At 42.4% G+C, this 24,295-nt stretch overlaps 1 protein-coding gene across 2 annotated transcripts in view; it reads right to left on the bottom strand.

Moving 5' to 3' along the window:
- Positions 1–24,295, bottom strand: part of PLCL1 (phospholipase C like 1 (inactive)) — a 218,704-nt gene that overhangs the window by 39,747 nt on the left and 154,662 nt on the right. For both annotated transcript variants that reach the window (XM_076342307.1, XM_076342308.1), the window contains exons 2-3: positions 2,800–5,271; positions 381–584 (exon numbers count right to left, since the gene is read on the bottom strand). In XM_076342307.1, the coding sequence (XP_076198422.1) occupies positions 381–584; positions 2,800–5,271 (2,676 nt within the window). The remainder of the gene's footprint in view (positions 1–380; positions 585–2,799; positions 5,272–24,295) is intronic.

Raw genomic sequence — 24,295 nt, 5'->3', positions numbered from 1 at the left:
GCTCACTGTCTAATGGCCTTGCCCTCTGCTGCAGGGAGGCAAGTGAAGGGCAGCGCACAAATCTTGCCACTTCTCAAGGACAACGATTAACAGCCGCCAGTACATGCTGAATTGCTGCTATTTTTGTAAACAAAGTCCCTCCTCAAGTGCCAACCTGTGCTAGCCACAACCGTCTTTAAAAAAAAACACAACAAAAAACCAAACAACAAAAAGTTCAGTGTGGCGATTTTGGTGATTAAAGGACAATTTTGCATAGCTTAAGTCATTTGAAGAGCTTCATTCATTTAACTGAAATGTTTGGGCGCATGAAAGCCAGCGAGCATCACCTGCCATGTTGAGGAAGGTGAGGAAAGGCAGAGGTAGCAGTGGTAAGCGCCTACCAGGTCGTATGCTGCCAGAACCTTTTTCTGCACGTCGGGCATGGTCCCCAGAGGCTCTAGGTAAGGAAACGCGTCCTTCATGCAGAGGGTAACAGAGGGTGCGTTGTCGCTGCTCACGAGCCGCGAGGACAGGGTCAGGATGCACTGCTTCAGGCTTGCGATGGGCGGCAGCCCACACAGCTCCTTGACAGACACCATGGCATTCTGGGGGAAGGAGAAGAAATACCTGAGCACATGTTGCCACTTGCTACTCAGTCCCCCCTGCCTGCCAGTACCTCATCAGTGCCTGCCCGCTTCTCCCCCCTGATGTGGGGCAGCGCTACCCCGCTGCCCACCATCCCTGGGCTCGCCATTGACCCTGGGGTGCTGGCGCACACAGAAATTCCCGGTCAGCCCCATTCTCAGCTCCCCAAGCCTACTGCCAGCTCCAGCTTTCCCCCACGCCCAGGTATCCCAGCTGCCAGCTCTGCAGCTACTTTGCATTGCAAATCCAACCCCAACAGGGACAAGCTCTGGTCCCCAGCATATTAAACCATCAGCCTAAAATGCTATTTCTCTTCCCCACTTTTCAGACTCCGACTGCTTTTGATGCTGTAATCGCCTTGTTCTCCCGTCATTATCATCCTCCAGCAAGAACAAGTTTGACAGACCTCGTATTTCCCATGGGAAAGGCAAGCAGGAAAAAAACACTTTGTTTTCAGCCTTGTATTACCACATCATAAAGAAACACAAACACTCTTTCCCCTTCATAGGCCACATATAAGAAAATCAATACTGGATATACAGGTCAAACCAAACTAACGTGCCAGGATTTATTTATTTATCAAGTCAGTGGATGTACGGCTGACATGCCCTCATCGTTTAGCTTTTTGAGTCGTACAATGAGTGACCAAGATGCACAAAATCTAAGTAAGAGAGTATTATAACAACCCATTCCTTGTAAATGTTCCCCCACAGATCTTGCTGAAAAAACAGTCATCAGAAAATGCCCAGCTAATTAATAGAGGCTTTTCTCATTAATCAAACACATTAGCATGCAGTTAAATCTAATGACTGTGTTTTTACGAAGCATTCCCCAGAACACGATCTTGTACCGAAATTTCGCTTGGAAGGCACATTAATGCTGTTTCTGAGTGAGATTCAGACTATTTTCTTTTATATAGTTCACATATAGTGCCTGACCTGGACAGAAGGTGGAGTCAGCGGTTCAAACTAGTTACTTTCAAGGCCTGCAGGAAAGGAAAGGCTGGGAAGAGCTTCCCATTCTTAAAATATGCTTAGACTATTCCTTTGGGAGTGATTTAAAACTTATGTCATTTTGTAAACTTTTCCAGCTGCCAACATTTAATTTGCTTTAGACTCTGTCCAGAAGAGCAGGGTCAATGAAGTGCTATGCATTTTTCTCCTGTTTTCAAGAAAGAAAAATGAATTGTTTCTCTATCTTTACCAAGGAGATAGTTATGGCTGATTTCAGCTATTTATTAAAGAAAACTCATTGTTTAATGCTACTCAGTTTTGTTTCTAGGCAGCGCCTGGACCTCTGAAGTGAGCTGCCCCTTAATCAACCCGCAGAGTCGCCCCCTCTGCGGAGGAGAGCACCAGGCAGGCTGGTTCTTGTTTGGCCTCGCTGCCACTTCACCTCCTGCTGACCACAAAGGTCTAACCCGGGCAGTTGTGACAATGCTGTGCACCTGGGTCCTGACACCCCTGGCTGTAGCGGGCTCCAGCTGCTCTCGGAGCAGCGTGGGCAGGCAGACAAGGTGCCAGGAGACTGCCTGAGCCAAGACATGGCACGGGTGTCCGTGCCAGCGCTCAGCCAGCCGAGACAACACAGCTATTTAGCAGGGAGGAAATTGCAATCCAAGTGGCACTCAGTGCCTACGTTGAACATCTGCAGCCCTTGGGCAAACGGTGGCAACAAACGCTCAGGGAAACCTGCTGCTCTTTGCACAGGGGGTTTCTCTGGTGTAGGCAAGACCTTAATGACACATCTACTGACTGTTTCTCATACTCACCCAGACAAAGAAAATTAAGAGCATAACCCTCACTCAGTTAGCAAAACAAAAGCTTGCTGACATTTTCCAGGACCAGCAAGGAAATGAAGTTTTTGAGACCTGAGGCCTGGGGACACAAATGTACCCTCAGTTCTGCTTTCTCAGAGAAAAACAACCAGTAAAGCATGTGTTTGGAGAGGGCATAATGATTTTTAAAACATTTCTGCCTAATCCCACATTTGCTTGTTAGTTAACACCTGTAACTATCAGCCTTCCGATGTCCAGTTAAAGGTTGACAACAGCTGTGGGTCTGAAGCTTCACCAGCTTCCACCAGCTTGAGCAAGTTTGCCCTACCAGCAGCTCACACCAGGACCTTCACTTCTACATTCAGGACACACCAACGCACATGACGGAAGTGTCATACCTGCATATTTTCTCTCATGTCAGTAGCCTCTCGTAGCGGATGCACTGCCAGCTTAAAGATGTCATCAATAGTTTTGAGACCGGTGTTCCTCAGCATGGTGTACTCCCTTGCTTTCTTTCCTATCCTCACCGATAGGCTGCGCTTTTGGGCCTTCCCGCCTCCACTTCGGTTGGTTATTGCAATGTGAACAAAGAGGGTAACGTGCTCCATGATATCACCAACAAAAGACCGCAGCGGTATGTGCCTGTATCCGGGCTGTAAGCACTCCAGTGGGATGGTGTACTGCCCTATGAACTCATCCCCGATGTAGTCATCATCCAAAACAACAAAACGGATCATGGCCAGCTCCGGTAGATTGATCTGGAACTCAAAGCTTTCATCAAAAATGGGGTTATCACTGTTTTGCTGAACAGTTTTAGTTCTTTGTTCGGTGCAGTCTGCAGGAATCCCGTGTATTTCTATGCAGACATAGGGGTCTATGACATCCCCTTTTGCACATGCACCCTTGGGCTTTGGAAAGTTCTGACCACTGATGATTTTGACATGTAGGACTTGGGGAGAGACGCCTGGAACAATGCCCTTGGTATTTGCGCTGAAGTAAGACACTTCATCACGCATCACTGAAGGCCTGAGAACGTACCCACATCCCCCGTTCTGTAGAAACCAGCCAGTGTGTAGGTCCATCATGGGCCCCGGGGTCTGATAGTTCATTGCTACTATCTGGCAACCACAATTCCAAAAATCTTGAGGATTTAAGTTACTGGAGTCTATCCTCATAGCACTTGGGTACACCCTGGACAGAAACTTTTTGTTGTAGTTGACAAAATCTTCAGGGTATTCATTTGCAATCCGACTGGCTTCTGCCTCACTGAAGGAACACATTTCCCAATAATTTTGAGCTTTCATGGATGTCTCAAAGTCTTTGTATTGGACAGATTTGCATAGGGACACCAAGTCGGACAATTCCCTGCAGAGCCAGATCAGCTTTGGTTCCCCTGAGAAGTCCTCTGACAGTCTCCGGGATATTTCAGCCTCTTCGTCTTCATCTGTGACTTCTCCTTCTAATATATCCTGGTCGCAGGGCAGCTTCTTCCCCTTCACAATGATCTTCATTTTCAGTTTCTCGGGTGATGGGAGGTAGACTTCCGAGGATAAAGGTGCCTCTGTGTAGAGTTTATTTCCAAAGATCCTTTTCATGTGTTGTACCACTACCTTCTGCTGTTGTACTGAGCAGTGGTTCCCCAAGCAGAGAATAAGGGGGTATTCTGAAGCAAAGAAGGCCAATTTGTTTATTACCTCAATAACATTTCGAAAGGCAAGTGGTGATGTCATGTTGTTACGGTTACAAATAATGGGTTCATTATCTGGGCCGTCACAGACATCTAGTTCAATACTCCGACAACTCATCTTTAAAGCTCTGACGTAACCATTGATATCAGCTGGTCCTCTGAGCTGGTCTTCTATTAGATATGTATTGTGGGATGCATTGATGTAGTAATGTGACAAAGGCTGTGTCATGTCTTGGACAATTTTTTTGTGCTCTGGGTCAAAAATATCACATTCCGGGGACAACAAGTATTGAGTAAATCCATCAATCGCAAGAAAACCTTTCAACCGCCCTTCTTGAGAAAGCTCATACCTGCGTATAATATCTAGACACATTTCTTCTGTTATGTGGGTCACTCCTTGCTCAGCCTCTAAAAACAGCATGAGGTCATTGGCATCTAGATACTCTTTGTTTTTAGATATCTGCACAAGCAAGAAATAAACTTCAGGTCTTGTGCAAAGTTCGCTGAATGCTTCACAAAATTCCTCTTTCGTTACTCGTGTAGTCAGTTTCTCTTTGCTCTTCTGGATTTCCTTAAATTTTAATCTAATCTTTGATTCCTTTAAGGTGGGGTTAAGTTTCTTTATTAGCTCCACAGACATATCTTCTAACATTATGCCATTACCATCAACGTCTGCTGCTTCGAATACAGTTTTTAGCCAGGCAAACCGTGGGGTATTATGGCTGCTTTCCATCAAATCCAAGGGTTGTTTGCTACGAGAAACCAAGTACCTTAATCCCGATACCCAAATATTGGCCACATCAGCTGAGTTTGCAACCAAGTCAAGGGACTCATAGTTCTCACCATGAATTACCGACAGCGCACAGTCCTCAGAAATCTGGTCTGCAAGTCCATTGTTCCTGAATGTTTCTGTGTTCTTCCCTAGTCTGATTTCTTTTATAGCAGAAATATCAAGCTTGGCTTTCTCAAGGTCCTTCTTGGAAGGCTCCCAACGAAGAGCCTGCAGGTCAGGATCCAGAGTAAAAAAACGGTTATAAATCCTGGAATTTGGACGAACTTTCTTCAATTCACACCCAGCCTGCATAAAGCTGATACAGTCACTGGCGCTGCTTATTTTCTTCTCTGATGGCATGCTGCTGAAAGACACTGTTTTTTTTCTTCCACATTTTTGGTTTGAAGGATCCTGTGGAATAATTCGTAAAAAAAGAATGAGTAAGTTTTCTTTGGCCATTCCACAAGTGCATAAATAATAGAGAAGATATGTTTATGTAAAGATAATTCATGTTCTTCTGAACCTCAAAACACAACATATTATCCCTTCCCACAATTCAGTTCCCTACTGAGCTATAAAATATACTGAGCTATATACAGCAACTTGATTGATTGCAGCATTAGAGATACCAAGTTTTCATGAGTGACATTTGCAGCTATTAAACTGCCTTCCAGATCTCAGCAACTCGCTACAGCTGTGAGGAGGTGGTATCCAGTTCTGTCACGTGCATCTTCAAAACAGATATATGTGGGAAGAGGGGTTTCATGGGAAGCTCCAGCACCTGGTTAAGGTCTGCATTACCAGAAGTGGGGTGGATCTCACCAGGATTTAAGAGATATCATGAATAAAGGAGGAACTTTGGAATAAAAAGGCATGAGAAAAGACTCTCAGCCTATGTAGGCGGAGAAGGGGAAAAAGTCTCCGAAGCAGTGCTGGGAGGAGAGCCTGGCACAGGTCAGCATGCCTGTGGGGCACACGTGACAGCTTGGTGCTCGGCAGATGAGCGTCCTGCCTCAATTCTGCCTCTTTTCTGCAACCTTGGACACCTCAAGCAAAACTAAAACAAAACAAAACAACAGTCATGAGTCAGACCCCTGAGATACACACCCAGGAGAGTCTGGGCTTTCTTATTTGTATGTTTTAGTGTCCTTTGCCAAAGGACATTCTCACTAGGCTGAGAAGCCCATCTCTGCTGCATGCACAACCACATGCTCTCATGGGAGCCCCATGTACCCCTCTGCTCAGCCCTAACCTACTTCACACTCTCTTGTCTCCCCATTTGCTTTGAAAAGTAGCTATTCTGGTCATTTCTGTGTACCAGGACCACAAAACACTGTGGGAAAATGGTCAACCAGGCAAGAAACTCATATCCTTTTTCTTTAGGGCATGTATTCCAACTCCTCTTGAGAAAATACTTAGCCAGACATGTATGACTGTCTTTTCAGTATCAACTACATACTTGCTGCTGGATTTAAACCCAGCTGCCTGCAAAGCTTTCTGTAATTTTAGAGCAGCAACTAAATTTAAATCTTTTCCCACGTATTATCAATTCAAAACATTTCACAATAATTATAAATTGCAAATCATTCTTTTTTTCTCTGCATGATTTCCATCTACTCCATTAGTATATAAACTATCCAACAGCTACCAGAAATATTTTTAAAACATCATTCAAGGCTGTAATTAACAGTGAAACACTTGTTAAAATTGCTTTCCCTCTCAGTTCCCTAGCCGCCAGCAATACCTTCCCAGTTCTCTGCCTTCTGCTGTTGAAGGGACTTTTGCTGCCTGGATTTCAAGTAGAAGAGAGGTCCCAAGGTGAGGAAATTTTGCTCCTGGTGTAGGCACACAGCCCTCCACCACGCTGCCGTCAGGCCCAGCCATGAGAGCTGCACCAGGGACCAGCTTCCCGACAGCCCCAGGGGACCTGCTTTGAGACACCAAAACCCCTGACTCCCAAACCCTTTGCAGCCTGGACTACTTTCCTCTACCCCAGGAGCTGGTTCCCTGCAGCTCCCATTTATCTGCTGTGTTATTCACCCTTCCTCAAGTCATACTCCTCTGCAAATCCTAAATGCAACCCCTGCTCTAGCAGTGCCCTCCATCCACCCATCGCTGTCTTTCTGCTGCTCCGTACTGAGCCCAAGCAGGACCCCATGTAGCTCTCCCAGCCACAGAGCATTCAGTCTTGGTGCTTGTAAGAACATCTCCACTTATTGTCTGCATGTTTGTATAGATACTTTCAGCAAATTAGTCGGTATAAATGTTTCTACAAAATTGCTATTTTCATTCACTGACTTCATTCAATAACATCCGAAATATTTCCAAAACCCCAACCCCTCAACAACTGGATTTAAAGGCATGGGATCTGCTGGGAACAAAATCAAAACCTCTAAACTTCTTATGCTAAAGATTTCTCTTAAACTGATACAGCGACTTCTACTGACAAGAAGAATTACTCTAGCCATTTATTGTGCTTATTATGAGAATTAGTCTTAAAAAAATAGGAAGAAAGTCAATGAAGCAAGTGCCTTGGGTCAGCTACTTTTTTAATTACAGTTTTCTGCTAAAATATTCTGTTCCTGCATTAACATACTGCGTTTTAATACACAGCTATGGCCATGAAAATCTTCAAGCTATAGATGCAAATAGATGCTACTGAATACAGACGAAGGCAGCCAATTACCCCACGGGTTCTAGAAGAGCCTTTTCTTTCTTATTTCTTTAGGTTTATAGGAGCAATATTTAGATTTAAGACTGATGATTAATTAAGATTATTTTTCTCATATAGGAAGATGTATTAATGGCCTTTGAATCTGCAGTGATTCATTCCTTGACAGAGAGTGGTTTCTCAGGGCCAGACCTGGAAAACTCATCAGGGCAGCATAACTGATTTAGCTACAGGTCTGCCATTTCGTCTTTGCTAAAGAGGCGGAAATTGTTATATGACTAATTTTTTTCTGCAGAAAAATAAAAGCCATTTATTTTTAGTTCCAGGATACCTGAGCTTTTTGATGAAAATAAGCCACAGAATTAATCAGCTATTTTTCAGGTATTAAGGTGGGGAAAAAACCTAATTGGCCTCGTGGAGAATCAACAAAAGTTGTCTTTTAACATTCAGTCTTAACCTCTCAGGGATTTGGAGGGAATTAGATTATCCTCTGTGTCCTCCTTCCCTGCTTTTATTTTTGATGGTTACTTCTGGTTTCGTACTTGGTGGTATGTAAGGAACACCAGAATTGTACAACGGCAGTTCTTAATCTCTGAGTAGGACTTCCCCGTATCTTTTAATCAATTGAATAAAATTCAAGTCTAATCCATGGACTAATTGCCTAAAGTTAATAAGATTTGAGTATTATTGACATTGATAGGATTATTTTAACTGATACTAACAATATCCCCAATCTACTGTATAATACATACAAACCCTGCAAAATTGCAATTGCTAACTGAGCTTATTACTGCATCAGCTATTCCCCTCTTGGTCTCTACAGAATAGGAACATACTTTCAAAGTGAGAGCTGCTAATTTAGTTTCAATGAGACAGTTTTCATTCATAATTATCAAGAAGTTATTTACTTTAGTGTTGCAAAAACTCAAAATATGTTTCTGTGAGCTCAAATGCTGTCTTCTCAGCCTGACAAGCCAGGCACTTGCCTTTGTTCTGCTACATTTGCATTGCTTGAACAAGCATCTCCAGATCCTGACACCAGGGTTTAGCCAGGCCACACACCTCCAGGTCCAAGGGATCACCCTGGGGAGCAGAGGAGTGTTTTCTTCAAGAAGCGTCCTCCCTCCACTGGGCTCCACTCATGTCAGAGCCTGGAGAAGACGATTTAAATACACTTTGCCTCCCCACTGATCTTATGCTGAGCTTAGTTCAACTGAGCCTACAGACTTAGGTTCCTAATTTTAGTTTAGCGATTGTCTTTCTTTAAGTCTCTACCTTAATCCAATTTTTCTACACATTGCTCTTCTAAGACAAGACATCCAGCTAAGAATAATTCTGTGCTGCAGTGTCTCTAGTGGCTAAATTCCTGCTCCATTTTACCTTTCACTGGAGACTACGAACAGGAACAAGTACAGCCACCTGGCAAACTAAAAGCTGCCAGCATCTTATATGAATAAATAGCAAACCTGCTCTCTTGTGCTACCTGCCTGAAACATTCACACTGCAAATTATCAAAAAAACTCTCTCTGCAGTACTCACCCACACAAGAGCACTTGTTCCCCTTCATTAACCAAAGCACAATGTGATGTACCCCTGAATCTTGGAGGTGAAAAGTCTGTCTTTCTCCAAGATGCTAAGTCCATCAAAAATGATCTTACCACACAGTAACTGGCCTAGGACTGCTCTTTATCCTCAGTCAGTTGAACTGATGATGCTGAATTTATTGTGGCAATGAAAGAAGGAAAGGAAAGGATGACGTTTGCCGAAAAAGAAATCTACATCAGTGTGAAAACAAGCAACTAACTTGTAGATCTTCCACCCTAAGACCTTCTCTACCAGAGGTAACATAGCTCTATACAAAACACTGTTACTGGAAACAAACACAACCAGTTTGTATGCAATGTAAGCGTACCAAAAGAAAAACTCTACCTGTATGGGAAACTTTGTGCTTTGCAAGGCAAGACACTTCTTTCAAAGTGACTCAAACTTTGGTTTCCCTCGGTTCCTTGGACACCCCGTATAAGGTGACCTAACTGGCTGACTCCACCTCCTGCTCCTGAGCCTGCATAATATCCTTTATACAAAAATACCTCAAGACCTCAACCACAGGACCACTTCAACGTGTGTGCTTAGCTTTCAGCGCACACACAGCTGCTCTGAAATCAGTTAACATCAAGGAGACATATCTGAGTGCTGGCCTGACTGCATCCTAACATCGCAAAGCAACTGTTTTCTAAAAGTTTCTAAAGGAGGGATTCAGAGCTCCAGTCTAAGCACGGTCCCAGAATAGGAGAAGCTCTCCTGTTGAACACATCATCCTCGTCAGAGGGACTGGATGTGTAAACAGTGGGATCACTAAGCCATCAGCGGCTGTGGGAAAACTCCACCCCATCCACCCTGACCTTTGACCACTCAATCTTCTGCTGTTTAAATCAAAAAGCTAACAGAAATAAATATGTGGGATTAAAAAAATATGAATAAACATGCTCTCCACCTCATCCCGCCCCCTTTGTCAAAACTATAGCATGTAAAATTGTTGAGCTGAAGTTAAGAAACAGGGCAGTAATAAGAGCTGTATAGCAACCCTGCACACGGAAGTCAAGCTCATGAGTTATTATTTGTCTGAAATTAAGTTACCTGAAGGGTCTCTAAAGCATCGACAGCCTTCCAGGATTCTGCTAAGGAGGATGAGAAGGGCAAAAAGCATCACTTAGCTGAAGACACCAAAAGCCCTTAAAGAGCTGCAGGGCTTCTGTGAAAGGATGTGAAATGTAGTAATGATGCTCTTAAGTGTGATCAAGAGCCACTTCCCCAAAAAACAATTCACATTTTCACCAGTGAGTATCACCATTGCTAAAAGAGAAGCTTTATTCTAGTCTTTGCCACTTCCCATGAACCTAGCACTAAGAAATCAATAACAGACAGCTTAGTCTGTCCTTACAAATAGATTGTGATAAACAGTACATCCTAAAAGCTATCTGCTCCGGAAACTCCAGATGATCCACTTAATTGGCCAAATGATTACCTGATTTTTTTTCCCCAGGAGAAACTAATTAGCTCTACAGGGTGGGGTTTTTTAAAAGCAAGAGTGCCATAGTGTAAGGATAATAATTTTGATCTTTTGGGACGCCTCTAGATATTTCAGCTATAAACAGAGAGAATCCCAGTCCCCGAAAATCTTAAAGCTTTACAGTACTTGTGGTGGGAAAAATGTACCTTTAAACATTGAACAAGAAGTCAGTGAGTCACTAGTGGCACTCAAAGCACCATGTAGCGTGTTGACAAATGATGATGTAATTCTTCTATAATGAAGTAAGTCAGAGCAGGGAAGGTTTATATAAACTAGCCAAGAGAATACAGAAAAGTCAATGTTGGAGCCAGAGCTGCAACCAGATCTCATGCATGTGTGAGGCTTAGTCCATCTGATCAGAGATAGGACTCAAAGCTTGAACCCACAGTACCGGTACGTGATTACTACAGGTAGCAATGACCATTGGAAACTGGTATTCATTACTAGGACACAAAGATTTCTTCTGTGAATCTCAGCCATGTTCTGGCCATCCTCAGAGAGCATCCCAGGATTGCCCATTTTGCAGATTTTATTGGTTCTCCTCACAGCCTCTGCTATCACAACAAATTAATGAGCTGAACTCCCTCTAATCTTTCTTGGCAAGGCCTGTAGGGTGTAAGTATCAGACATCCACTGTGACAACTCACAGAACAACAAAGAAAAGGTTACCTACTCAAAATTCATCCAGGCTGACAGCTCACGGCGCAAAGCAGCTATCTTTGCACAGGGGCTGAACAACCCTACAACCTCATCACTGGCGCAGGCAGCCACAGGGATGCTGCCGGTCACGTTTGGGCTAACGGCACAGCTCAACAGATTGTGAGAGCAGATGTTAATGCTGTGGGATCAACCTCGGTAGCCTCTTCAAGGCAAAATTCCTGCTAATTCAGGGATTTGAGCACATGTGGAATAAAGACTGGATCCAAAGTTTAACACATGCGCTCTTAAAAGCTGACACACACACGTAATGGAAAAACCAGAAAATTTAAGGCAGACCAAAAATACGACATGGACAGATACATGAGAAATAGCTTCAGAACGCAGTGTCCAATAATTTTCAAATACCAAAATAGTCACACTGGCATGTCTACAAATCCAGCTAGTTGTCTAGTTAGTACTAGCAGTTTAACTCGAGCTCAAGCTCCACGCAGAAGCCTAAGCATGATCATCATTCATGAGAAAGCAATGACTAAGGGGTCTCAGACACAGGAGAAAGAAAAGTGTCATGGGGAACAGTAGTATCAGCATTTACAGTGGGCTTTTCTGAACTCCCCAGGATTACCCAGACATCAGGTACAGGTAGTGGACTCTCACCAAGACCTGTAATAATGACTTTACAGTCAGCTTCTCATCAAAAGGAGAGGAAATGTCACCCTGCAAAATGGGCACCCTGAGGGCAGGAAAACAGAGTGAAGACCATAGCTTAACTATTCCCGGATGCTGAATAGTCCCTGCTAGAGAAGATCAACAGGAGGCAAGATTATAACGGCTTGTCTGCTTTCCTCTTTCCCACCATTACTAAAAATCCCTTTCAAATACTGGACTGTAGGCTGGAGAGAGATAGAGAAAAACGTCTGGAGGAGATCTTTGAGAAAAACATCTGAACCAAAATGATTTGCTGTTCAAGGAATGCTTTGTTGTGTGTTTGCTTTTTTTCCCATTCCTTTTCTTTTTTTTTAAATCACTAGCATTGCCAAATTTATTCAATTTTACCTTGAAGAAAATTTACCTTTGCTGTTTAAATGACAAATGAGAGCAAAAGAAAAAAGCAGCAGCACATAAAGACTCCATCTGGAAGCACTTTTTGGAAATGAAATCCACACAATGCAAGAAGGGTTTATTTTCTGGCATGGTATGGCACTGAAGTTACTACTTCAACTTGTTTTTATAATTAGGGCCATGAAGCCAAAGTCAAGAAGCTTCAAAGAGCACAAGAATATGAACAACTTTTCAACGCCTATAATGAGGCTACCACTTCACGGCTCCTTCTGCCATCATTGTTCCTGAAGTTTTCTCTTTACGCTTCATCATCCAACTGGTTTCCACAAGGACATCCCTTAAATAAAGGTGCAAGTACCTATCCCTTTATGTATTAAGCAACAATCTACAGTGAGAAATAAATTCCTGTATGACACTTCAATACATACACACGGCGCCTCTGTATAACCCTATGGAAGACCCCACCTGATGCAGAAGATTTTTCATGCTTCCTCTTCATTCTCCCTGTGGAACAAAACCTTCACTTATGACACCCCAAGTGCCAGATCTACTTCCAGCTGGGAAGAGGCTTTTAGTTTGGAAGGAACTGACACAGCCCACCGGACGTAATGTCTCCAACCATTGCCACTCCCAATTGCTCTGTTATTTCCAAGTATTCGGGTTGCTTGCAGGCTGTAATGCTTATGAGTCTCCGAGGGCACCTTGGACATGGACTGAATTTATCCCCATGCTCTAAGGGAATATAAACCTGAGAAAGACAGAAAGACGCTTTCTGTCTTCAAGCAGAAAAAGTAACAGCAAGCCCTGGGAAAATGAGATCTTGGCTACAGCATTCCCAAGAGAGCTCCGTCGTAGAAACCCTCGTTCTCTTACAGATCCTCCTTTGAATGCATCTGAGGCAAAATTAAAAGGAGCGCCTACTTAAAGCAGCCAACCCTACAGCAATCACAGACCTGCCTTACAGAGCTCCTCCCTCCACGCAAAGCAGACCACAGCTCCTATCAGCCACCATCTGCAGATAAGTAAGCCGTACAGAGCAGTCTGTACCACAGCCCAGTAGATCCGTGCTGTTTCAGACCAGGGAGGAGAGGTGAGTAACCAAACCAGGGGTCCTTATTAAGTACCCATTTTGAGTATTTGAGCTGATCACCACTCTTACTAGGTGGCAAAGCAAGAGAGTCTCTCAGGTTGGAAGGTCCCAAGTTACTTAGATATAATAGATCAAATCTGTGCCTTAAATCCAATCTGGAGACAAGCCAGCACCCAGAGAAACCGGTGGAGTTCAGGCAACGTGAACTTCCCCCATTCATACCTACTTAAAACTTCTGGATTGATTTCCGGTTTACAAAGGTGACTGCAGCAATGGGGCCTTGTACTGACCACAGCCTGGATCATGGTAGAAAGAGCTACATCTGAAGAAAATGGCCAGATGCCCCACAGAAGGGGCAGATGGGAAGCCATGCTCCTGGCCACTGCTGAGGCCATGTCATTTAACAAGGCGCGCCGCGGAGGGAGCCCTGCTCTGAGGTACGTTTGTAAAACTAAGAGGACGTTCCCTGAAGCTTAGTGAAACTTATTCTGGTGAGAGATTCATGGGGCTGCACGGCAAGGAATATAAATCCCATTCATTAGTGTACCCTGGTATCCTAAATGAGCAGCTGGGTTATTCTTCCTGCAGGCATAATAAACAGTGTATTTTGAAATACGCAGCCCTTGCATTTAAACAATACACATCCACTCTTTATACAGACATGGAGCAAAGGCATTACAAGTGCGCAGGGCATGTAACCAGTCTGAACCTGCAGCAGAAACAATGAAGATCCAAGATCAAGAGCTGGGAAACACCAAAGGTCTGGCGTCTCAGCATCTTCCCAACAGCTCTGAGCACCGTGACCAGGAGGACTCTAAAATATTGCTAGCAAACACTGTGTAGGCTCACTGAGAGTTACAGCATTACCCTGACGTAAGGGCTGCCGTGGCCCCGGGGAACAGGAAAAAGAGCACTGCAATATCTGTACATCTCAGCACAGCATTAACGTTCACCTCTTTTGCTAGTCAGAGATACGACAGCTCTGCAGCAAGTGCAGAGGACACTGCCACAATGTCCTTCCAAAACACAGAGACCGGAGCAACTTCCCACTGTCCACAGTTGAAACAAGATTTAGAAGCTGCTCCGTACATTAGCACAGGGGTGGGTGCGGTCACACCTACACCTGTGAGCTAACGCTGAGGTACCTGACCCAGCTTCAGGGTCCTCATCCACGGTCCTGCTAGCAGGAAAGCCACACCTTGCTGTGCATGCTGCCACGGCCACCCTCCTCATGGTGCCCAAGACCTGGTGTGATTGCACAGGCTGCACTCCCTGTGCAGAATAAACCGTGGCAGTAACCCCAGCAATCCACAGGACTCGGAGAATGCTAGCATTCAAACCAGAAAGAACCTATAGGGCTTGAAGCCTTTGAAACTACAGAAGATGGGCTGCTTCTTTCCACACCACCTGGGTGCCTGGGAGAAGAGCATAATGCACTACATCCTGTGATGCAAAAACCCAAATGTGAACACAACACACTATGCACACACCTTCCCGCAGGCTTTTACCTGCAAAGATTTGTTTATTTCTGCATCTCTTTGAAACAACATATGCTTTAAGTATTTTGAAGAAATTAGTTACTCAGACATGGACATTAAATCAGAGCAAGACCTTCTCTGCACCACTTGTTCAAAGGAAAAAAAACCAACCAACAAACAACTAAAATTAAGGACTTTCACTGGGAGGGAATTGCAAGAATCTGACCGAGCTGAACTTGAAAGATTTTTTTTTTTTATTTTAAAGAAACCTCCATTGCATCTGTGGGAAGTCCTCCCTAAAACCTGACGAAAGAGGATGACCTGTACGTAAATCATCTAAACTTTCTTCAGTCAACCCATGGAAAACACTACCTGAGCCAGACAAGCCAGAAAGAAGGTTATGATGGTTAAAAATGTCTCTTAAACAGGAAAGAAAAACAGGTACAAGAAAGCAATACATTACAAACTGAAAATAAGAGAAGTTGTTGGTGTGGGCTATAAAGTAAAATAAGGAAAATTAGGAAATTAGTAAAGGAAGAAAACAGACAAAGGAGGAAAGAGCAACCAGAGGAATTGATATAAGCAGGAGAAGGGTTTGGTGGCAGGTGGCAATTATAGCAGAGAAGGTCCAGACAGTTCATTTGAAAATATTAGGAAGAGGCTGAATCCCACCAGCAGTCCACCACTGAGCGGGAACGCTGGTGTTGTTAATAGTACAAAAGAGCATTTATTCACTAAATGACAGTAAGAGAATTCCAGTAGTAACTTGGGAGGAAAAGCCAAATGAGTTTAAAAAGACCTGGCTAAGGAAAAACTTGCTCCACTGGTACTCCCCTTCATTACATCTCTGAATGCTGGATTTGCAGCATATCTGTGAGTGGATATTTTTCATTGTCAAAATAATGGAAGAGCTGAAAAAAGATTTGATTAAGAAAGAATAAAAAGATGATTAGCATTAACTATTTCCAACATTATGGAAAACAGAGCTTGTCAGACTAACCTGATATCTCTTTTATGAGATTAAAAGTTTGGTTGATACACATAATAAAGTCATTGTAATATACTTAGACTCTGTAATATATTATGGTTTTGCAAAGCATTTGACTTGGTACTGAATGACATTTTGATTAAGAAGATATAGCAATAAAAATAAACTCAGAAGACATTAAATGGATCAAACATGAGATAAATGATATGTCTCAAATGCAACAGTAAATGTGAAACACTCATCATGAGATATGCTTCTGTTGTGGTTTAACCCCAGCCGGCAACTAAGCACCACACAGCCGCTCGCTCACTCCCCCCCAGTGGGATGGCGGAGAGAATCGGAAGAGTAAAAGAGAGAAAACTCGTGGGTTGAAATAAAGACCGTTTAATAGGTAAAGCAAAAGCTGTGCACGTAAGCAAAGCAAAACAAGGAATTCATTCACTGCTTCCCCTCGGCAGGCAGGTGTTCAGCCATCTCCAGGAAAGCAGGGCTCCATCACGCGTAACGGTTACTTGGGAAGACAAACGCCATCGCTCTGAACATCCTCCCCTTCCTTCTTCTTCCCCCGGCTTTACATGCTGAGGATGACGTCATATGGTATGGAATATCCCTTTGGTCTGTTGGGGTCAGCTGTCCTGGCTGTGTCCCCTCCCAGCTTCTTGTGCACCCCCAACCTACTCGCTGGTGGGGTGGTGTGAGAAGCAGAGAAGGCCTTGACTCTGTGTCAGCACTGCTCAGCAATAATGGAAACATCCCTGTATTATCAACAGTGTTTCCAGCACAAATCCAAGACATAGCCCCATACTAGCTACTATGAAGAAAATGAACTCTACCCCAGCCAAAACCAGCACAGCTTCAAGTGGGATCCTGCAGGGACCCATTCTTAGCCCAATGCTATTTAGCATTTTTAGAGTGACCTGGAAGAAAGCATAAAATCAATATACATGGAGTCTGGAGATGATACAAAGCCAAGATTTGGACAGCGATGAATAACAAAGAATATGGCTCAGTGATCAAAGTCAAAAAACTGTTTGACAAGCAATGCACAAAAAAAAAAAAAAGCATGTTCCAATATGGACCAAAATGTGAGGTCCTAAATCTAGAAACACAAGAGGCAGGCCATATTTACAGGGCTGTGATCCAGGAAACAATAATCTTGGGAAAAAACCTCAACTTCGTCATCACACATTATCAGGACAGAATGTAACAAAAAGATTGCAATGGTATACTTGGTTGTATAAACATAATATCCACTAGGGATAGAGAAGTTCTAATATCTTTGGTTTGTCCATCATGTGATACCCTCAGTTTAGAAATTACCTTGAAAACTGGAGACAGTTCACAAAAGCCACAAGAATCAGGAAGATTCTGGAAAACCCATTCGAGTAAGAGATTCCAGATTCTTTTAGTTCAATACACATATTGTCTGGTCACGAGCAACTGCAGAAGCCCAAATTAATATAAGGAATAATTTTAAAGGACACCTCTTATGCCCTAAAATAAAGGCATATCTGGGCACTTTTGTTCGGAATGTAATGGTTCCAACTCGGTAGTTTAATTAAATAGTGAATCAGTATATTTTAAGAATTCCTTCAAATTAAGTTTCCTTACTGACCCTGTAAAAACTCAAGATGTAGACTGACATTGTCACAGATTATAGATGATTACATAAAGATCAGTACCGTCATGGGATACATCCTTTCAATACCTAGAAGTTGACACATTCAAAGGAAAACTAAGACTTAAAAAAACCACAAAAACAAAACCCAACAAAAAACCCACCCCAAAACCCACACTGAGGACAGCTGATGAAGGCCACAACTCCCAAGGATAGCAGGAGAGTCTCCATCACTAAAAAGGCATTCATCAGCACCAGACTCCTTCCAAAAGGATGTCGCATGAGATCAAACGTGATTTCATTTAAGTCCTATATAATGGAGAGCAGACCAGATTTCAGTGGTATCTTCTGGCCTGGTTATTTAGATATTAGCTCAAAAATTCAAACACATATTTTTCCAGAGAAAACGGTTGAAAGTGACTATGCCGTCTGGTATCATGGCACTGAAGATTATGAGGCACTGGGGGCCCAAAATAGGATGACCAATTTAATTTCATTCTGAATCTTACAACAATCCTCCAGGAATAAAATGCATAATCCAATAAGGCACCCAAATCTCCATAGTCTAATCACATTATTTTAAGCCCTTTTTAATCAACTTAAATTATTTCTTCATTAATCACATTTATGCTGATTCAGATCAACCCCAATCCTTAAATTTAGCAATGAAGTTACAAAAATCAATAGAATAAGGTAATCAAACTCTTTTAATGGGAGTATTTTTTTGAATTCTGATTGCCATTCATAATTGAATTATTAAATAGGTTGAGATAGAATACATAAAGCCAAATATGAACTATGTGGGCAAGCTAACAGCGTTGTCTTAGCCGGTCTATAATGCACTTGGGGGTGAAATTTTGCCTCGAGCATGCTGTCTAAAGGCCCCAGCTTTCTGTGAGAGAGAAAAGCAACTTTCAGCATACCCGACAAATGCATTAGCTCCTCTGAGGAAATTGTTTATCAATTTAGGAAAGCATCCTTGAGGTGTAGGAGTTTGTACAGCTGGTGTGCAGGCTCTCTGCAGGGGTACACGCACCATCTCCACGAGAACCCACAAGACAGATCCCTGCGGCAGCCCCAGCGCTTCCTAGCGCGCCCGGCGTGGGTGGGTGTGCAGTCCACCTCCCCGTGCACGTGGGACACCCATGGACTTGAGTTGTCCCCTTTGTGCTTTACTATCCCTTGTCAATAAGCTTCATCACAAAACCAGGTTTAGGGAAAACTTTCTGATTGCTCCTCTACAAAGTGTACGTATGGGTATCGAGGCGTGTCGCTATGTATACACACATGCAAAAATTTCTGAAGTATTTTACTCCCATCTACAGTTTTTTAGCTTTGCAACTATGTGCACAGTGCATACAATATATCCACCTTCAACATCCTTAGGCTGAAAAGCTAGGCTGTAGGTATAAATTACACCTGCTGAAATAAGAGCAGACTGCGTCAAGCCATGAAACGTGCCACTACACTGACAGAGGAGTTGACAGGGCTAAAACCGACATACAAGTGAAACAATGATTTCAATGGTCTACTTAGTGACAGTACAACAAATTAAACGTCTCCCTTAAAAGCAAAACACAGATTTCCCCAATACAGAGGAAATAAGTACTCAAGAGACAGCTGTGGTAGCATCATTAAATCATATTATATGCATTTAATAAGTAGGTGTATTCCAAATTTTTACCAATGCAGACGCTGAATGTTTGCATTACTCATCAAAACCTGGAGTAAATGATGCAGGTTACAAGCACTTTGATAAGCCTTCACAGCAAACTGCAGCATCATAAACATCCAATTTATTTAAAGAATAACTGATTTGCTATGGTGATGTGTCATAATTCTTATCACATTCCTTCAAAACTATCCACCTTCAAGGGCAGAGCTTGCCTACTTCCAGGAGCTCAAGTCTTAGGGAGAGAAAAATCGGTCGTTTCTTTTTTTTAAATAAATACAGGACTGCACTTGTAATGTAATTTTATTCTGGTCATATATTTTGCTAAATAATTATAATTCTTTTTTCTCACAAGTAAATTAGCTGCATGCCTGAATATTATGGTCCCTTGGGTTTCACATAGCACATGCATTTTTACAGTTTAAGTATATCACCAACCTGGCGTAATTGCTTCCATCCAGCTAATATTTAGACATTATGAATTAGTGGCAGTAGGGGTATTAAAAAAAGCTAACCACAGTACAATTATACTGCAACTGCAACATAACTTAGTACTTTATGAGAAGAAAATAACACCTCAAATCTCCAACAGTCCTGTACACTTGCAACACTTAGAAAATGTTGAGCAAGAAGAAAAAGGTTGGGTCTGCTACCAGAAAAGTGGGAATCCCCCTGGCTTCTAGTTCTGCTCACGACTCCAGAAAGACCCCTTAGGAAACACTATCTGCTCCAGATTTGGACTCATGATTTCCATAAGACTCAAAAATGTTTCTGCAGCACAAAGCTCGGTACCTTCAGAGAGAAGGGTGTCTCTGCCAGGGTCTCCATCCTTCCCAGCATCACACCACGATGCACTGCAAGGGGATGCATGACCATCCCTCTGACCTGCACTACCAGCTGAGCTGCTGCCACTGGCAAGCACCAGTCTGTTGTTTCTGGTTTCATGTATAAACGCTTCAAGGCTTTCAGCCAAACAGCACCATTATAGAGCAACTGCACTACTGTGCTTAACACACCCAGCTCAATATTGCAGATGTTATATGGATTTTATTAAACAGGAGGTCACCTGTTGTGGTGAGACACATGAAGGTAAGCCAGGTTTTATCCCTGAGCACTGCGGCATCTCTCCAGCTGCTGGAAGGACTCACATCCACACCAGATGACTGATCCCTCCCTGCAGCACCTGGGCAAGAGCTGGGTGCATTAGATGGGAATCACAAAAGCAGAGGTGTTGGGCAGGAGCTTCTTAACATATCTGAAGAGAAATGCCAGGGTATGAATTAAATCCCACCCTTCTTCAGGTGTTTGCTCCATTACTATGGATACAAGGAGAAATCTTCTTCCACTCAGAATCAGAGCCTAACTTCATACAAATTTGATGCCTAAACATTTCTTTCAAAGACAAGCAAAGGGTCATCTCCTCTGCCAAAAGACTGAAGTGACAGCAAAACCTTTCTTGCAAGGACTCTGTGGTTGGCACCCAGGCTGCAGGAGAGTTGGGTTTATTTCTGCTCGAGAGCATGTAAGCCCCTGAAAGCAAGGCCTTATTCACAGGAAATTGCTGCTAACCACTAGGAACCACTTTTCCATGGACAAAAATCAGGTCAGAACTCACAGTCCATTCAATGGGCCCTTTAAAATAGATTATGATTTGCAACAACTGTGTGATTTAGCAGTTGCTCATTTTAAGCTTTAATCTTACGAACACTTACACACACATTTAGTCCCCACGGTCACACTGTTCATTTGTTAATATCCTATTCAGCATAAAAGAAGTGTGCCTGTGCATTTGTTCATCCAACATCTCCTCAAGCCCTTTTTAAACATCAGTGCTCTGGCTTTTCAAGACTTTTAGGGCTAATCCCTCCCAGCAGGGAAACACAGATTCTGAGTTTGTCGGTGTGGTTTTTACATAAGCATATATGGTGAAAAGATAAATTTTACGGAAAAGCCTTTTTCTTGCTCTAAAAGAAGTAACTCCCTCTTTTCTTCTTTCTTGTTATTTTTCATCAGTTCCTTTAGGTGGGCGTATGAGCAATGAACACTCCCCAACACGTTGCTCCAAGGTAAATAAAGGGTAAAAGAACAGACCTCCATTTAGCTGCAGGACTTGCTAACACTTGGAAAAAGAGACCAGAGGCGGGCAAGAAAGTGCCCTGGCAGGGAGCCGGCAGCAGTGAGTGCCCCATGCCCCGGGGAGCAGGGGACGCACTCATTCTCGGGCTGGACTGCTCCAAATCCAGCATACTTGGGAGAAGCCAACTTTTGAGGTCCGTTTTTACAGATGACACTGTATTTTTTTTCTAGCTGGTGGCCACAGGAAAATCATATTGCTGTAAATATGCCATTTTGCTATTTTTTTAATATGTCTGTCTTTTAATGGAAGACGAAAAAAGACAATAATTAAAAAAGATATAGTTTTCAGAAAATTATAGAATTCATTTGCTTTGCCCGTCAGCTTTCAATTTCTAAGCTCTTAATGAAATTTCCAGTCTTAATCCTAAAGCAAAGCTTTATGCAATGAAGGGCAGACACATTTTATATCTGTTTAATTATAATAATGAAGACTTTGGTAATGCATTTAAAAGAACTACAGTATAATCAGGGCTGTATCCAGAGAACTGCTTTGTTGTACCCAGGAGAATTTGTCTGTCTTAATTAAGTCTCCTCTCTCAGACCCGGAACATAATGACTCTTTCATCTGAACTACCTTATATAATTGCACAACAGCTCTACTTATTGCATAAGGCATACGTTGTTTTTCAGTGCAGTTTCTAACACTATCATCACGCTTCTTAAAGCAAAAATATAGAAAACAGAAAACAGTCTGGACAGTGTCTTTGTATATACTGAATGGTATGCACATGCTTCGGTCCTGTAGTTCAGCGAGGGGGGTAGCAGTAAAATATGAATGCCCTAATGCTATTCTTAATCTGAATCACATTAAATTCTCTTAGTTCACGCAAAGCAATTGTTCTTTACTTACCTGGATGTAATGAAAGCAGAATCTAGCCCACAGGAGCAATGTATGAGGTTCATGGAAATTCCACTCTTAATTATACCGTATTTTCTGGCTACATTCTTTTAAGGTATATTCGGAGTCAGGAGAACAGTACAAAACACTGTAGTGGCACCAGATAATTTACAGATAGATTAAAAAAAATAAAATCTATTAGGACTACCGTAGACAGTGAACTCCATAGCTCATTAATTTCAGTGGGTTTTGTCTCTGCTGTTTTCCAATTTTGAATCAATATTGAAGCTTATGGAAAATATTTTCCTCTTTCTGCCTATACATGAACAAAATGAATTAAAGGTTTTTTTCCAGACAATGTTTTCAGTTGGGATCATTATTAACTGAGAGAAGAAAAATATTCAACTCTTCGTATGCAGTAAAGTGGCAAACATTTTTTAACTATGTATTTTGGAAAATAATACATTTCTAACTCATTTTGCAAAGCCAGTTAAATTATCTGTCAATGAGTTCTTCAGCTACTAGGTAAATTGAGGCATGTCAGATACTCTGTAACTACTGAATGTTCTCTATTGATCAAAGCACACTGTTGTAGCTCAACAAATTGAAATGGCATTATTGCCCTCATGAAAAACGAATGCTTCATCCTGCAACCATTTGCTGGTATCTGAAAATGCAAATACTGGTCTAAGTGCTCCAAGTGAAGTGTGGTCATTCGGCGAGCGCTGTGCACCACCGTACCGCCACGGAGAGATTTCAGTTGTGCTGTTTCCGTGTTAAAAGGCTGACACAACCCAACCTCAGTCACTGGTTCCTTTCTAAACCCTGACAGAAAACATAATTTTCTCCTATCAATAACAACATGCCCCAGAATAAACTCACATGCAACATTAGAAAAATGTTTGAAACTACGAAAACCACACCATCCAGAAATTAGCCAAAACATTAAATTACAAAGGATAAATTTGGAAGGGGTCTAAATACATCCTTTGATTGCAGGGTTAACATGGCTATTGGAAGTGGTAGAAGGGAAGTAACTAAACCTGTGAAGAACGGAAGGGTAGAGCATTTGTAGAGTATTAACTGAGCTGGGCTGTTACTTTCCAGGGTTTATAGCTCACTTTTGGTGGCACACTCATTCTGGATACCTTAATGCTAAACTTGGAGAATTTTCTCTTTCTCTGCTGCCTGAAAACACAGGATTTTGAAATCCAAGTAGGAGAACACACAAGACTGGGTATGAAGCAGGTTTTCCTTGCATCCCATTTCTGAAAAGCTCAAGTACAGATGTCACATATCTTCACAGAGAGAGAGAGACGTACATATATGTCACTGAAGCAACAGGTGCAACTCCAGAGTAACATTCACTTAAGCTGAAGTTCAGTTACTTTGCTTTGCATGAAGCATAGAGCTGATGATACATCCCCAGCTCTTGCTGAGTCAATGAAATGTTTAAACACAGATCTACTGTATTCAGTGAAACTTAAAAGATATTGTAGCGCTTTGCTGATCTGAGACTCACCCACAGTCGTGCAGGAAGTAGAAGGAAGAGGAGCCATGAATGCTGCTGACACGCTGTTATATTAAGCCACAAAACCACCCCTCTGTTTTCAGAGATTGCTCTAACTCTGTATCAAACCTACGTCTTGTGAATCACATCTTCATGGTAGGAATATATCAGCATGCAGTAAAAATAAGTCAAACAGTTGTCTTAGTAAAATAAGGCGTTTCTTTGCAAACGCAGAAAAGACATTGCACACCATTCCTGAATGTTTTTTCAACTAGACTGCTTGGGATATCTTCAGAAAAACCAGACTATATATCAGAAATGAAAAGGATTATCTTTCAGCCCATAAACATGATCTGACGGCAAGTAGGAGAAATTGACTTGAAACCTCTTAACCTAAACCATATCCCTTTGACCGTGAGTTCCTCAATAATTAAGCAAGATGTAATAAACAGTTCAGTTTCGATAATACCAAATGCTGGTTTCTTACTTAAAAGTTTCAGTGTAATTGTTTTTCCTTTTTGTATTTGAGTGTTCTTGTTCATGCAATACCGGAAAAGATACACAGAAGTGCCCCACTTCCTCTGCCATTTCCTTTTTATACACTTAAACAGCGATGACACGAAAAATGTTTATTTCAGCAGAGTT

This window comes from Aptenodytes patagonicus, chromosome 6 (genome assembly GCF_965638725.1).
Source record: "Aptenodytes patagonicus chromosome 6, bAptPat1.pri.cur, whole genome shotgun sequence".
Taxonomy (NCBI): Eukaryota; Metazoa; Chordata; class Aves; order Sphenisciformes; family Spheniscidae; genus Aptenodytes; species Aptenodytes patagonicus.
This window is presented reverse-complemented; position numbering and strand designations above follow the sequence as displayed.